General features: G+C 36.8%; 1 protein-coding gene across 3 annotated transcripts; it reads left to right on the top strand.

The window, feature by feature from the left end:
• Positions 1-5,500: 5,500 nt before the first annotated feature.
• On the top strand, positions 5,501-16,790 carry LOC100348219 (solute carrier family 7 member 13). Of its 3 annotated transcripts, XM_008255698.4 has the most exons (5): positions 5,503-5,666; positions 6,027-6,318; positions 7,959-8,090; positions 10,574-10,935; positions 16,477-16,790. In XM_008255698.4, exons 1-5 carry the CDS (start codon positions 5,634-5,636, stop codon positions 16,729-16,731), a joined length of 1,074 nt encoding a protein of 357 aa, XP_008253920.1. In that variant the 5' UTR covers positions 5,503-5,633; the 3' UTR covers positions 16,732-16,790. The 3 variants fall into 3 exon arrangements, with proteins under 3 accessions (XP_051699831.1, XP_002710612.1, XP_008253920.1); XM_051843871.2 differs by having other exon boundaries at positions 5,501-6,318; positions 10,820-10,935; XM_002710566.5 differs by having other exon boundaries at positions 5,502-6,318.
• The last annotated feature ends 61 nt before the right edge of the window (positions 16,791-16,851 follow it).

Below are 16,851 nucleotides of genomic sequence, written 5' to 3' on the forward strand. Positions count from 1 at the left end.
TTGTTTGATGAAGGAATGAGTAGAATCATTGTCATGATAGAAGGGCTCTCTCTGGTGAAGTTTTCCCAGGTGCTTTTTTGTAAAAGTTTTGACTAACTTTCTCAAAGCACTCTCAGAATAAGCAGATGTTAATGTACTTTGGCCCTTTAGAAAGTCAACAAGCAAAATACCGTGAGCATCACAAAAAACTGTTTTTTGGTTTTTTTTTTAACTTGATGTACCTTTATTGTTGGCAATAGAGAGTGGGCTCATGCCATAAGAACTCTCATCCTTGAAGCCCAAAGCAACAGGGTTTATAAAGGCAAAAACCACAAAATTGGAAGAGGAATACATAGTTGCCAGGAATGGAGGCAATACATGGTTGTCAGTATCGGGGGGGGGGGGGGGAATATATGGTTACTGGGGTAAAGCTCACCTATGTGAAACTAATATCAATTACAATCTTTTTTTTCTTTCTTTTTTTTTAACTTTTATTTAATGAATATAAATTTCCAAAGTACAGCTTATGGATTACAACTTCCTTCCCACCTGCAACCCTCCCCTTTCCCGCTCCCTCTCCCCTTCCATTCACATCAAGATTCATTTTCAATTCTCTTTATATACAGATCAGTTTAGCATACATTAAGTAAAGATTTCAACAGTTTGCTCCCACATAGAAACACAATGTGAAAAATACTGTTTGAGTACTAGTTATAGCATTAAATCACAATGTACAGCACACTAAGGACAGAGATCCTACATGAGGAGTAAGTGCACAGTGACTCCTGCTGTTGACTTAACAAATTGACACTCTTGTTTATGGCCTCAGTAATCACCCTAGGCTCTTGTCATGAGCTGCCAAGGCTATGGAAGCCTTTTGAGTTCACCAACTCTTATCATATTTAGACAAGGTCGTAGTCACAGCGGAAGTTCTCTCCTCCCTTCGGAGAAAGGTACCTCCTTCTTTGATGACCTGTTCTTTTCACTGGGATCTCACTAGCGGAGATCTTTCATTTAGGTTTTGTTTCGTTTTTTGTTTTTTGTTTTGTTTTGGTTTTTTTTGTTTGTTTGTTTTTTTGGCTAGAGTGTTTTGGCTTTCCATGCCTGAAATACTCTCATGGGCTTTTCAGCCAGATCTGCGTGCCTTAAGGGCTGATTCTGAAGCCAGAGTGCAGTTTAGGACATCTGCCATTCTATGGGTCTGCTGTGTATCTCACTTCCCATGTTGGATCGTTCTCTCCCTTTTTTATTCTATCAGCTAGTATTTACAGACACTAGTCTTGTTTATGCGATCCCTTTGGTTCTTAGTCCTATCATTATGATCAATTGTGAACAGAAATTGATCACTGGGACTAGTGAGATGGCATTGGTACATGCCACCTTGATGGGATTGAATTGGAATCCCCTGGTATGTTTCTAACTACCGTTTGAGGTAAGTCAGCTTGAGCATGTCCCAAATTGCACATCTCTTCCCTCTCTTATTCCCACTCTTATATTTAACAGCAATCACTTTTCAGTTAAGTTTCAACACTTGAGAATAACTGTGTATTGATTACAGTATTCAACCAAAAGTATTAAGTAGAACAAACAAACAAAAAAAATACTAAGAGGGATAACGTATTAAGTTGTTCATCAACAGTCAGGGCAAGGGCTGATCAAGTCACCGTTTCTCATAGTGTTCATTTCACTTTAACAGGTTTCCTTTTTGGTGCTCAGTTACTGTTGACCTGACCTTTGCTCTAGATCAGCCCACTTTTGCTTTGACTAGACTATTTTCTTTTTTTTTGTTTGTTTGTTTTTTGACAGGCAGAGTGGACAGTGAGAGAGAGAGACAGAGAGAAAGGTCTTCCTTTTTGCTGTTGGTTCACCCTCCAATAGCCGCCATGGCTGGCGCGCTGCGGCCGGTGCATCGTGCTGATCCGATGGCAGGAGCCAGGTGCTTCTCCTGGTCTCCCATGCAGGTGCAGGGCCCAAGCACTTGGGCCATCCTCCACTGTACTCCCGGGCCACAGCAGAGAGTTGGCCTGGAAGAGGGGCAACCAGGACAGAATCCGGCACCCTGACCGGGACTAGAACCCGGTGTGTCGGCGCCACTAGGCAGAGGATTAGCCTGTTGAGCCGCGGCGCTGGCTGACTAGACTATTTCCATCTCTTAGTAGCCACTGCTGTGATTGTGCTTTGTCCTCAGAATCAGTCAGGTAAAGCCATGCTTCATCTCTATTATAATTCTTTGAAAAAATGCTGAAGGATTTTCATCCCACTTATTTAAAATTTCCATTGAAAGCTCTCCTCTTTTTTTTTTCAGCTGATCTGGGTGCAACAGTTTTTGTACCCATTGAGCAAAAAGTTTTCTCCATTTTTATTTTTCATCGGAATTGTGTAAGCTGACCCAAATCAGATGTCTATGATATTGATGATTATTTGTGCTGTTAATCTCCAGTCCTCTCCTCTTATGACACAAAGATTAGTTATTTTCCTCCTAAATTGATGTGTTCTGCTACTGCAGTTTTCATCTTCAATATTGCCTATCCTTCTTGAAACAAGTTATTCATTTGTAAACTGCTGCTTTGGGGCATTTTCCCCATAAACTTTCATAAAGCATCAATGATATCACCATTTTGCACCCAAGCTTCACCATCCATTCTATATTTATTCTTGCTTCAATTATAGCAGAATTCATGTTGTTGTCAGTGGAGCTCTTTTCAAACTGGTATTATATCCTTCTTAGAATCCAAAAATAGATCCTGTTCAGATATGTTGCCAAAGTTAATATGAGTTCTTTGTGTGAATGTGTTGTAAAAATAATTGAAACACATGCATCATTTTTCATAACACACATTTTCCACAAACTTTTAAACACTCCTGGTACATCTTCTCTAGGCAGGCACTTTTAGAGGATAAGGTCATTAATTCATCATATTTACTGAGACATTCTGTGCTGGCCCAGGGTTTTAACAGTGAATTAAACTCTGACTCTGTCCTCATCATCCCTGTACATGCATTCATTATCATGATCTGTGCCCAAAGCAGATGCTCAAGGGTAGTGTGCCCTAAATAATGAGTAGCTGGAAATATATTTTTAAATGTTAACAAGATGAATTATGTCCCTAAAATAGTGTTTGGTATACAGTTATAAATGTTGCTTCACTGAATTATTCCATGTACATGACAAGATACCCTTCTTTCCCTGTGTTATGTTCATTTTCATGAGTCTATCACTTTGTAATGGTAACATCCCTGTTTTCAAGAAAAAATAGTATATATGTGTATTATATAATGTCTACAAGTGGAGTGAATGTCACAAAATAGTAAAGACTGGTAAATTTTAAAACTAAAAAAATTAATTTGGGTAAAGCCACACTCTGCTAAGCTAGCATCCTATATTGGTGCCAGTTCAAGTTCCACCTGCTCCACTTCCAATCTAGCACCCTGCTAATGTGCTTGGGAAAGCAGCAGAAGATGGCATGGGCCCCTGCTCCCACGTGGGAGACCTAGAAGAAACTCCTAGCTCTGGCTTTGGTTTAGACTTGCTCCAGCAATTGCAGCCATTGGGGAGTGAATCAGTGAATGGAAGATCAATCTCTCCTTCTCTCTGTAACTCTGCCTTTCAAATAAATAAAACAAAAATTTAAAAATAATGAATAAATTATCGAAAATGAATCTTGATGTGAATGGAAGGGGAGAGGGAGTGGGAAAGGGGAGGGTTGTGGGTGGGAGGGACGGTATGGGGGGTAAGCCATTGTAATCCATAAATCGTACTTTGGTAATATATATTCATTATATAAAAGTTAAAAAAAAATAAAAAATAAATAAAAAATTAAAAAAAAAAAAAAAAAACATATGTTTACAAATTTCTGAAAGTGATAAAAGCTGGTCTAACACATTCTACTCGCAATTTAGTACAAAGACTTAAATTTATTTGAATGTATACTCCTTGGCTCAGGAATTCCACTTCTGGAAATTTATTTGAAAGGAATACTTGGATAAACACATAAAAATGTGTGCATGGGGGTATTCATCATAGTGTTGTTTATAACAGAATCTGCAGTCCATCTAAATACCTAGCCCATAGTGAATGGTTCAATAAATATAGGTGCAACACTATGGATTACTACCTACAGGTATTAAAAATGATGATGGAAATCTGTATTTATTAACATGAGAAATACAGTCCATGTGTTGTTAAATGAAAAAATAAAGATAGGTTGGAAAATTGAGTATTTATGCTTCCATTTTTCTTAAGGTTTTTCTATTTGTATATACAGCAAAGGTACAAATAGAGAATGGTTTAAAGAATATAGATGAAAAATGATAAAAGTCATTGATTACTGGTGAATTACCAACTTTGAAAAAGAAAAATAGACAATGAATCTGTTTTTATTTTGGGGAAAACACACAAAAATGTATTTCTATGCATAATTGCAGATATTAATAAAAAATTGCTTTGCAAAAAAAAAAAAAAATAATGAATAAATTTATAAAAATATTTTTAGAAAGAGTTTTGATGAAGTATAAAATCCTAGATATGTATCCTAAGTGATGCACTTAAAATGTCATGTTTTGCAACTAGCTGCAAAATAATTTTTAAAATTTTCATTTTATTTGCATGACAGAGATACAGGGAGAGACATAGAGACAGATGAAGAGGGACCTTCATCCACCTGCTGGTTTGCTCCCCAAAATTCTACAACAGCTAGGACTGTATCTGGCTGAAGTCAGGAGCTCAGAACTCAATCTGAGCATCCCACATCAGATGACAGGGGCCCAAGTACATGAGCCATCATCTGCTACCTCCAAGCATGCACATTAGCAGGAAGCTAGATCAAAAACAGAGGAGTTGCTTGAGCTTGAGCTTGAACTTGAACTTGAACCAAGTATTTCAATATGGGATACAGGCATTCAAGTGGCAATTTAATCCATACTCCAAATGCCCCTAACAAAGTATTTTTAAAGTACTTTAAGAAGCTGAAGACCTCTATAGAGTAGACAGTAATAATTAGAATAAGCAAATAATAAAGCTTACATTTAAGAGACTTTATGTATATTAGGAATCCTACTGGGAGCGTTTTTATTAGTATTTGTATTATAGTTAAACTATTTCATACAATTCTTTCAAAAAAGATAAAGAGATCTTTCATTTAGGCCATTATTTTTTTGCCACAGTTAGACCCATTTTTAAAATGATGGAAAATCAATGTTAAGTGACAGAGTTGCTGGTGTCAGATGTGTATGGAATTCAAAGATTTGCTAACTTGTCACCTAACAATTTTTTGTCATTCTATACAAACTTCCTCATGGTACAGACTCAGAATTACTACTTGAAAGGGCAAAGTGAAGAGACTGCAATTCACAGAAGCAGCCTGACTCAGAATTTTCAATTAGCTGTGTCTAACTTATTCAGTTGAGCATAACTTTTTAAATGCTTAACAGAGAACATTTTAACTGTAATATTAGATTTCAGGAACTTCAGTTTAATTAACTCAAAAGTTAATTTTTTGTGTGTGTTAGGTACTGTAACAAAACATATTTGAGTAAGGGAGAAAGAAAAAAGCAAAGTACGTAACTACAAAGAGATTATACCAAACCTTTCAGAAGCACAGCAACAGAAGAAGGAAAACTGAAAACTTTTAAAATTAAGATTCAAGTTTAAAAACATGAAGACGGGGGAGAGTACTCAGCTTCAACGGGTAATAGGATATTTCCATGGAACAATTTTTTTATTCAGCATTATAATAGGAGCTGGAATATTTATTGCTCCTAAAGGGGTGTTAAAATATACTTCACTCAATGTGGGAGTCTCCCTAATTATTTGGGCTGCCTGTGCCATTGTGTCCATGATTGCTGCTCTCAGTTATGCAGAGCTGGGCACGACTTTCCCTATAAGTGGGGCACAGTTCTATTTCCTCAAAAGATCTCTCGGATCCATCATTGCTTTCTTTTATCTCTGGATTAGCCTATTTAGTACCCCAGCAGGGCTTGCTGCACGTGGCTTGTTATTAGCAGGGTATATTTTACAGCCGTTCTTTCCTGGTTGTTTTGTTCCTGAGATGCCGAAGAAATGTTTAGCGTTGGCCATTTTATGGTGTTTGGGAATTCTGAATGCACGAGGAGTGAAAGAGGTGGCTTGGTTTCAGACCATCACTACACTTGTGAAAATGGCAGTTCTCTGCTTTATATCTGTAACTGGAATTGTGCTACTGATAAGAGGAAGAAAAGAGAATGTAGCCAGGTTTGAGAACGCTTTTGATGCGGAGGTTCCAGATGCCTTGCAGATTGCAGAAGCCTTCCTCCAAGGATTATACGCGTATTCAGGCTGGGGAGTTCTTGTCCAAATAGCAGGTAAAATTGTCCTTTTAATTAAAAAACACTGTTAAGCTATAAATGCATAACAATCAAGCATCTTAATTCTAAGAAGGAGAAACTGTATTGTTTTAACTTGATGTATTTCTCTTTTACTAAACTAGAGGTCCTCTACAGATGTGTTTTTAAAAGTGGAAATATTAGTCCCTGTGGCGCAATCAGTTAGTGCGTTTGGCTGTTAACTGAAAGTGGAAATATGACACATTTTCCAGGTGTTAAAAAAAAGTGCACAAAAATCTGTAACAGCAGAAAGAATCTGGCAACTGAGATTTTTTTCACTGAACAAATATTTAAGAGTTTATGTTTCCTAATTATAATAGGCTATCATCGGAGAAAATGTTAAATACAGGAAGTATGAATAAAAGATCACCTATAATCAATAATCTTGTATGTACTACACACACATGGGAATCATATTGCTCACAAAACCTTATAACTTCATTCAACTTTAAGTATATCAGAGGAATTTTCAAATATTATTAAATAAAAATGGTTTTTAATTAAAACACAGCATTCTTCTTTATGAATATTTGATTATTATTTACCCTTCTCCCCTTTACTGGATACTAGAATACATTCCAGATTTTCTTTTGAATTTAATACTTATAAATCTTTGTTGTATCTCTTACTGGTTTAGTAGAAAAAGCCTCGAAATTAAATTACTGAATGAAGAATATAAGTATTTAGAAATGTTTTGAGAAATATTGTCAAAATGCCTTCTAGAAAGGCTCTACAAATATACCTATTAGTGTTTATTAACTGAAATTATCATATGTCTCTCATCTTTTTTCTATTTAGATTTGTGGAGATAAACTCATGTTTTATTCAATGACTAAGAAGAGTGAAGAGTTTTACAAATGTACATGATTTTATATTTTTTGTTGTAGGCAGGCGATATTTTTTCTAGTTTGGTCTTTGTATTTTAATTTTGTTCAAGACTATAATTTGAAAACCTATAATATCAAATGATTGATCTTTTAGTTTTTCATTGTTTTCATGTTTGAAAAGGTTTTTGTCTCAAGATTTATATAAATACATATCTACATGTTTTTCTAATGATTTAGGGTCTTACTTTTTATAATTTGCTCTTTAATGTATGTGGATTATTCTGAGGGAGTTATATGGTGTGTTAATAATATATTTTTGTGTTTTTCAAATATCTAAATACCTGAGTCATTTCCCTTATTCACAGTATACACTCAAGTTTGACCCATGATTTACTTAGTTGAGAGAATCCAGGAGTGAAATGAGCAGGAGACTTCACTCTAATGTCATAGATTAACAGGTCAGCTATTTTAACCTTTTATTAATACTTAGGTATAAAAGGAAAAGTCAGCTCCAATTTTTGTCTAGTGTTCAAGATTACTCAGCTGTTCTTTTGTTGTCAAGAGATTCATACTGAATATCTAGGGATATAGTACTGAAATCCCAGAATTTAACACCATACTGAAGCTACTATAATCAGTAATCCACCAGGATCATGCTAAATGTTCTCCAAAAATAATCAAATAATTTCTTGTTGTTTACAGATACATTTTTTTCCTTATTATGTTATATTGAAGTCATTCTCAAAGGTAATGTAACAGGACATTTTTATGAGTAACTTTTTTTTTTTGCAGGAGAACTGAAAAATCCTAGTGAAAATATCAACAAATGTGTGGTTACCGCACTTACTCTTGTGGCAGTGATCTACTTACTGGTTAATATTTCCTACATAGCAGTCCTGACTCCAAAGGAAATCATGTCCTCAGGTATGCCTACACCAAGCCAGAGGGAAGATACTCTTTCCTATTCCCCCCAAAACTAGGAAGTCTCTAACACAATGGGTCTTTTTGAAGAACTTAATGAGGATTGTGCTAAATTGGTTCCTGTCAGGATTATTCACTTATTAAAACTTTAAAAGATCTATGCAATCTTTAAATTTCAGCATATACTAAACACTAAAATTTAGCAGCAGAAATATGGAAAATAGAATTAGAAAAGGGAAAAAGAATAAAAGGATTAAATAAAATACACTAAAAATATGAGAATATTAGTCAAAAGGCCTCAAGACATGTGTCTTAGGGACACTGTGGATGCTCTTGGTTAACATGTGCCCCCAGTAAATGTAACTCGTATGCTTTGTCTACAGGTGCATCTCACAAATCTATAGGATAGGAGAGTTCAAGTAGTTAACATTTTTTTTACTGAATGTATGAATTATTCTGCAATGTATGTGGTATCTTCAAAAATTTCATGAAAAATATATATTATGAAAAAACCATATGTGGATTTTAAAATGTTTTTACCAAGACAAAATTATGTTTTAATTTCACTTTCATGAACTGTCCATAGTCCCCTCATACATCTATCTGTATGTATATAACTTCAATACACTGTAAGTTTTTGAGATTTTCAGATTTTCAGAATTTACTTACTATCTTGAAAGCAAGATATTAATGTTTTGACTTACATATAAAGAAGCTTCAATTTTCAACAGAACTTGTCTAGACAAATATACTTAAAAAATAAATTTTCATCACATCACATTTCCAGTTTATCATAGCTCCTAAAGGTAAAGGAGGATCCATAGTAGGTTCTCAATAAAAAGAAAAAAGAGTACATCAATGCTTGCTGCTTCTCATTTGTCTCAACCTAAAATTAGATGATCATCTTATTTGCTCACCTTACACACTAATAGAGACCATCCAATGAGAAGGTCTAAAGGAAGGAACTCTGGATACCAAAAGCACACAAATATTTTGCCATGGAAAAAGCATAGTTTAACGAAAATAGCCATATATTTGGAATAACATAATTCATTTTTCAAAAATTACATTTAGGACATAGAAGCTCAATTTTCAGAGTAAAATCAAATCATTATTGCCCTTTATATTGCATAGGATTATTTAATAAGTTAAAGGATGAAAAACACTTTAAACAATTTACAAAATCAAGTTATGAAAGTTATGGTTTGCTTTTATATACAAGGGATAAAAAGTAGTTTGTAGTCATTCTAAACGTCTACAGAATAATAATATTTTTGCTTAAATTATCCCTTTGAGACTTTATAGAACAGAAAAACAGCAAATAATTTCCTTTGTAATGATCTTAAATAAAACATATTTATATTAGTAGACTCAATTTGAGAAAAAATTCACAGTACTATCTGCTTACTGTAGTGAATTAAGTAGGAAACATGTAAGTAAAGCTCCCACTTTTGCTAGCCTAAATTTGTCATCCAGTTTGGGATCATGAACAAACTTGTCAATTTTTAATAAGGATACCATTGAAATAAGCATGTCGGAGAGAAGCTATATAAACTCTTCACACATCTCTGGCTGACTGGGGAACTGCACATATTTGCAGAGAACACCAGAACAGCCAGACAGAAAGTAAAAGCAAAGAGACTTGAAAACTAGCTGACATTTGAATCTGCTTCTCCACGCATGAACTGATGAATAGCAAGAGAGTGGAAGCTTTGTCAACTGAAGAGGTTTCAACATAGTCTCTGCCAAAGTTATTGACTGGCCACTAAGCTCTGCAGCCACTGTAGCAATCCCTGAGTATCCAGTCTTAAAACTTAGAGTCCGGGGCAGACACTGTGGTACAGCAAATTAAACTAAATCTGAAACTGGAATGCCTGGGATTGAGTTCCACCTCCACTTCTGATTCAGATTCCTGCTAATGTTCCTGATACAAAGATGGTTAGTACCACACAAACTCTTTCCAGAAGTAGTTGAGAAAAGAATGCTTCCCAACTAATTCTACTAGAACAATATTACCCTGTTTGCAAAGCCAGAATTATTTACACAAGGAGAGAAAATGACAACCAAATATCACTCATGAACAGCAATGCAAAAATTGTTAAAAACATTAGTAAACTGAATCCTGCTTCAAATAAAAAAGGTTATGCAACATGAGCAAGTGACGTTTATCCCAGAAACCAAGGTTGGTTTAATATTTTAAAAATTAATTATTTTATGACATATTAATACATTAAAGACAAAATCACATTAGGATCTTAAGAAACTCATAAAAAGCATGCGACAAAACTCAGTACTCATTCAGCATTGTAAAAAATTTTAAAAAGTGTAAATAAATTTGCTCATTTTGACACAGGTTAGCTACAAAGATTCTTCTGATATCCATTCTTTGACTTTGCCAGGATAATAATAATTATTATCTTTCTGAAAAATCTATGTTACAAACTTTGTATCAGTTATATAATTAGTGGCTCCTCTATTTTTTTTAGATGCTGTTGCAGTCACCTGGATGAATAGAGTAATCCCTTCCATGCAATGGGTCATTTCTATTGGTGTTTCTTCCTCAATATTTAGCTCCCTGAATTGTACTTTATTCTCATCATCAAGGTTATTGTATGTTGCAAGCCAGGAGCACCAACTCCCTTTCATCTTCTCAACTCTCAATATCCACTCCTGTCCAGTTGTGGCTGTCATTCTTAGGCTCATCTTCGCCTCCATCATGATTATTCCCTCAGACTTAATCCTTTTAATAAATTATGTGGGATTCATCAACTGGCTTGAACTTGGTCTAATGATGATCGGTTTACTTAAACTAAGATACCAGGAGCCCAACCTGCACAGACCTTATAGGGTAAGTCAAATCTCAAAATGAAAATATCTCATTCATCATTCTAAATATCTTTGTGAACTTCTAGTATTTTTTTCCTCATACCTACATGTAAAAATCTTAGCAGCCCATTGTGGGTCCCCTTCAGGAACACTGGATCCAGAGTATGGATTTTCTGTTTCTTGGTCCACAAGCTTCTTAATTTTCAATTTAAAATCTCAGGAAAGAATTATGCAAGGCTGGTGCTAGTTAGAAAAAGCATAGAATCTTTAGGTTCCTCTATATTATTGCAAATACAACTTGTGAAGTTTTAGTCATGGAGAGACCATACATGTGGTGCAGAATGTTTGCCCTACATCTCAATGAAAGAGATGAATCAAGTCCAGGATCAATAATTATTTCAGTGCCTTATTAAGGATACTACATGAAATCCCCTCAAAGCCTCCACCTTTAATGGTCAAAATGAAGTACTACATTCTAGATATAAATAAGGGAGTATAATCTCAAATGAGTTCATTTTTCCAAAGTTTACCTTATGGGCCAGCTTTGTGGCACAGTAGGTTAAGCCTCTGCCTATGACACCAGCATCCTATATAGACACCAGTTTGAGACCCAACTGCTCCACTTCCTGCTATTGTGCCTGGGAAGGCAGCAGAAGAGGCCCAAGTGCTTGTGCACTTGGAGAAGAAACTCCGGGCTCCTGGCTTCAGCTTGGCACAGCCCAGCCATTCTAGTCATTTAGGGAATGAGCCAGTGGATGGAAGATACCTCTCTCTCTCTCTCTCTCTCTCCTCATTTCTCTGTAACTCTACCTTTCATAATAAAAAATAAATCCAAAAAAGTTTACCTTAGATACAGAATATCTGTGAAGAATTGCTCAAAAGATAAGTATTCTGTTGGTTTTTCAAACCATCAAAATTTCTGTATTAAGTATATTAAATGCTTCACATAAGCTTATGAGAATAATTTTGTTATGACAGTCCATTCATCTATATGTGAATTTTATCAAAATGTCGCATTTAACCAAACAACCTCTGTTAATTCATTACTATATTTACTGCAAGGAGATTGTTGAATGATAAATTTTTACACTACGTAACAGTCCTTCCACATAAATATGCATTTCCTCTGAAAAGAATTCTAATATCTGAATCAATAATACTGTGTTTTTAGGAAGTTTATGTATTTTTATTATTTACAGAAAACAGAACTTCCATAAGGTTGTGTTTCCTTTTTTTAATTTTTATTTATTTGAAAGAGAGAGAAAGAGAGAGTGCCAGAGACAGAGAAATCTTCTATCTACTGGTTCACTCTCCAAATGGCCACAATGGCTGGAGCTGGGCCAGTGTGAAGGCAGGAGTAAGGAACTTCTCCCGGGTCTCCCATGTGGGTGCAGTGGCCTAATTACTTGAGCCATCTTCTGCTGCTTTCTCAGGCCATTAGCAGGGAACTGGATCAGAAGTGGAGTAGCCAGGACGCTAACCAGTAACCTTATAGGATGCTGCTGGTGCAGTTGGTGGCTTCACCCACTACACCACAACACAGACCCTGTGTTTCCTTTCTATTATAGGCTACTAGAAAGTTTAAAGCTAAATTAGTGGTTAGTTACTAACTTGTAAATACGGCTCTATGTAGTCTTTGGTGAATCCCTAAATTCTTATTTTTTTTAATTTATTTATCTGAAAGGCAGAGTTAGAGAGGCAGAGAGAGAGAGAGAGAGAGAGAGAGAGAGAGAGGTGTCAGACTTCCATCTGTTGGTTCACTCACCAGACGGCTGCAACAGCCAGAGCTGTGCAGATCCAAAGCCAACAGCCAGGAGCTTCTTCTAGGTCTCCCAGGCGGGTGCAGAGACCCAAGTACATGAGCCATCTTCTACTGCTTTCCCAGGCTATAACAAAGAGCTGGTGCAGGGCCGGCGCCGCGGCTCACTGGGCTAATCCTCCGCCTAGCGGCGCCGGCACACCGGGTTCTAGTCCCGGTCGGGGCGCCGGATTCTGTCCCGGTTGCCCCTCTTCCAGGCCAGCCCTCTGCTGTGGCCAGGGAGTGCAGTGGAGGATGGCCCAGGTGCTTGGGCCCTGCACCCCATGGGAGACCAGGAAAAGCACCTGGCTCCTGGCTCCTGCCATCGGATCAGCGCGGTGCGCCGGCCGCAGCGCGCCGGCCGCGGCGGCCATTGGAAGGTGAACCAACGGCAAAGGAAGACCTTTCTCTCTGTCTCTCTCTCTCACTGTCCACTCTGCCTGTCAAAAAAAAAAAAAAAAAAAAAAAAAACAAAGAGCTGGTGCAGAGGCTCAAGGACTTGAGCCATCACCCGCTGCTTTCCCAGGTGTATTATCAGGGAGCTAGATTGGAAGTAGAGCAGCAGGGACTCAAACCAGTGCCCATATGGGATGCTGGCACTGCAGGCAATGGCTTTACCCGCTATGCCTCAGAGCTGGCCCCCATAAATTCTTTTTAAAATAAGGTAGATGACAACAATTCTTGTTTCATCAATTAATCATATACTAAACCAATCAAAAGTCCTGTATTATTATATATATTGCATAAGGCATATAGAGGAAGCCAAATATTAACAGGAATACATCTGCATTACACAAAAGTGCAGAGGCTAGTTTGAATGTAAAAATAGAAAGCAACACAGTTCATGGCTGAGTTTTCAAATTCTACTATGGGAAAGAATAATTTGGTGATGTATTTTTATAAGTGAAAATTACTGTTTCTCATTCCTGGGGATTTTTGTTTGTTTGCTTTGTTTTGTTTTTTAACTTTTATTTAATGAATATAAATTTCCAAAGTACAGCTTATGGATTATAATGGCTTTCCCCCCCATAACTTCCCTCCCACTCACAACCCTCCCCTTTCCCACTCCCTCTCCCCTTCCATTCACATCAAGATTCATTTTCTATTCTCTTTATATACAGAAGATCAGTTTAGTATATATTAAGTAAAGAATTCAACAGTTTGCACCCACACAGAAACACAAAGTGAAAAATACTGTTTGAGTACTAGTTATAGCATTAAAGCACAATGTACAGCACATTAAGGACAGAGATCCTACATGAGGAGTAAGTGCACAGTGACTCCTGTTGTTGACTTAACAAATTCACACTCTTGTTTATGGCATCAGTAATCACCCTAGGCTCTTGTCATGAGTTGCCAAGGCTATGGAAACCCTTTGAGTTCACTGACTCTGATCATATTTAGACAAGGTCATAGTCAAAGTGGAAGTTCTCTCCTCCCTTCAGAGAAAGGTTCCTCCTTCTTTGATGACCTGTTATTTCCACTGGGATCTCACTCACAGAGATCTTTCATTTAGGTCATTTCTTTTTTTTTTTTATTTTTTTTTTGACAGAGTGTCTTGGCTTTCCACGCCTGAAATACTCTCATGGGCTTTTCAGCCGGATCCTCATGCCTTAAGGGCTGATTCTGAGGCCAGAGTGCTGTTTAGGACATCCGCCATTCTATGAGTCTGCTGTGTATCCCACTTCCCTGGGGATTTTTTAAAAGATTTATTTATTTATTTATTTATTTATTCATTCATTCATTCATTCATTCATTTTAGATGCAGAGTTATAGATAAAGAGAGGGAGAGATAGAGACCAGAAATGTACATTTCAAAATACCTTCCTGGTGTTTTTCATAAAATATTGCCATACTTTACACTGTGGGAAGCATTAATTGATGACCTCATATATGAATGAAAAGAGTGAATACTACTACTTTTGCATCTAATTGATTCAGTGGTTCAATAAACATGTACAAAGCAATAGTATGTGGAACACTCTGGCTTAAACACTTCAAAGATACATAGATAAATCAGCCATGAAGGCTAGAAAAGAGGAGCTCAAAGACTTCAAACATGAGATGGTGATGGAGATATGGAGATGTCGATTGCTCTGATTTGGTCAATACATACTGTATATTCATGCATGTGTTTGGAGTATCACATTATAACACAGAGATATGTACGAGTATTGTGCATCGTTCTTTTTTTGATAGGCAGAGTAGACAGTGAGAGAGAGAGACAGAGAGAAAGGTCTACTTTTTCCGTTGGTTCACACTCCAATGGCCGCCACGGCCAGTGCGCTGTGGCCGGCGCACTGCGCTGATCCGAAGGCAGGAGCCAGGTACTTATCCTGGTCTCCCATGCGGGTGCAGGGCCCAAGGACTTAGGCCATCCTCCACTGCACTCCTGGGCCAGAGCAGAGTGCTGGACTGGAAGAGGGGCAACCGGGACAGAATCCGGCACCCCGACCAGGACTAGAACCAGGTGTTCCGGCGCCGCAGGCAGAGGATTAACCTATTGAGCCGTGGCACCGGCCAATTGTGCATCGATTTAAAAAAAAAAATGGGAGAGGGAGCGGGAGATGGGAAGGGTGTGAGTGGGAGGGAAATTATGGGGGAGGGGGGGAGCCATTGTAATCCATTAACTGTACTTTGAAAATTTATATTTACTAAATAAAAAATTTAAAAAAAGAATAATACAAAAATAAAAAAATAATGAAAAAGAATGTTAAAGCATCAGTCATTAATTCTGCCATTAATAATTTCATAGTCTAATAAGCAAGAATAGAGTTACACAAAACAGAGTAATATAAGCAATGTTCAATAACAACTACTTTATTGTCACTTATTGCTTGAAAGAACTATATATATACATTAAAAAATTCATTTATATATTCATATCATGAAATAATATGTATACAAATACATACATTTTTTAACTGTCAAAACTATTTTGAAGTTAAGTCCCATTTTAAGAGAAAGGTGAGGACCAGAGAAACTGAATCAAATTCTAAGAACATTCTCTGTCAAAAATGTGTTCCGGGCTGGCGCCGCGGCTCACTAGGCTAATCCTCCGCCTTGTGGCGCAGGCACACCGGGTTCTAGTCCCGGTCAGGGCACCGGATTCTGTCCTGGTTGCCCCTCTTCCAGGCCAGTTCTCTACTGTGGCCAGGGAGTGCAGTAGAGGATGGCCCAAGTCCTTGGGCCCTGCACCCCAGGAGAAGCACCTGGCTCCTGCCTTCGGATCAGCGTGGTGTGCCGGCCGGCCACAGCAGCCATTGGAGGGTGAACCAACGGCAAAAGGAAGACCTTTTTCTGTCTCTCTCTCTCACTGTCCACTCTGCCTGTCACCAAAAAAAAAAAAAAAAAAGTGTTCCAAACATGAATTACATACAAATAGAAAGATAAATTCAAGTATAGGAAGACAGAAAAAATATATTTAAAAAAAACAGTGCAGAAATGCTTTTTTCTAATAGCATTAAATATTTCAGAACATATTAATTCAAATAATTTTAGTGAGCAAGTGCCATGGGCTGATGAAAAAATTAAGGGTTCAGCAAAATGATGAAACTATAAAGTAAATCTTTAGTTCTGCTCTTTCACATTCCTATCCAGTTTCCCAGTATATTACTTTCTCTTATATAAAATTACAAATTCATTAATTTTTTATCCCTTAGATCAACTAAAATATTTATATTATTAAGAAACAAGATATTAGCAACATATTATTATTTTTATATACTTCAATCCACTCTAATACTGACTTATTTTTGTTTTCAGGTGCGTCTGCCACTGGTGTTTGGAACTATGGCCATGTCTTTCTTCTTAGTTTTGACACCGACAATCAAGTCTCCTACTATGAGCCATATCTATGCTTTTCTTTTCATCTTCAGTGGACTTTTGTTTTATTTGCCTTTTGGTCACTTTAACTTGAATTGTACATATTTTAACAAGATAACTTGTTTTCTACAATTACTATTGAATGTTTCACCTGCTGATGACATTAATGACTATATTTCAGAAGAAGGAAGATGAAAGAAAAAATAATCTGAAATTGTAACAAAAAAGTATAAATATGCATATTTGGCAAATGATTGATGTATTGAAACCATTTTTGTTCTTCAACTAAGGTGATGCTCCTATACATATTTATAC

This window comes from Oryctolagus cuniculus, chromosome 6 (genome assembly GCF_964237555.1).
Source record: "Oryctolagus cuniculus chromosome 6, mOryCun1.1, whole genome shotgun sequence".
Lineage (NCBI taxonomy): Eukaryota > Metazoa > Chordata > Mammalia > Lagomorpha > Leporidae > Oryctolagus > Oryctolagus cuniculus.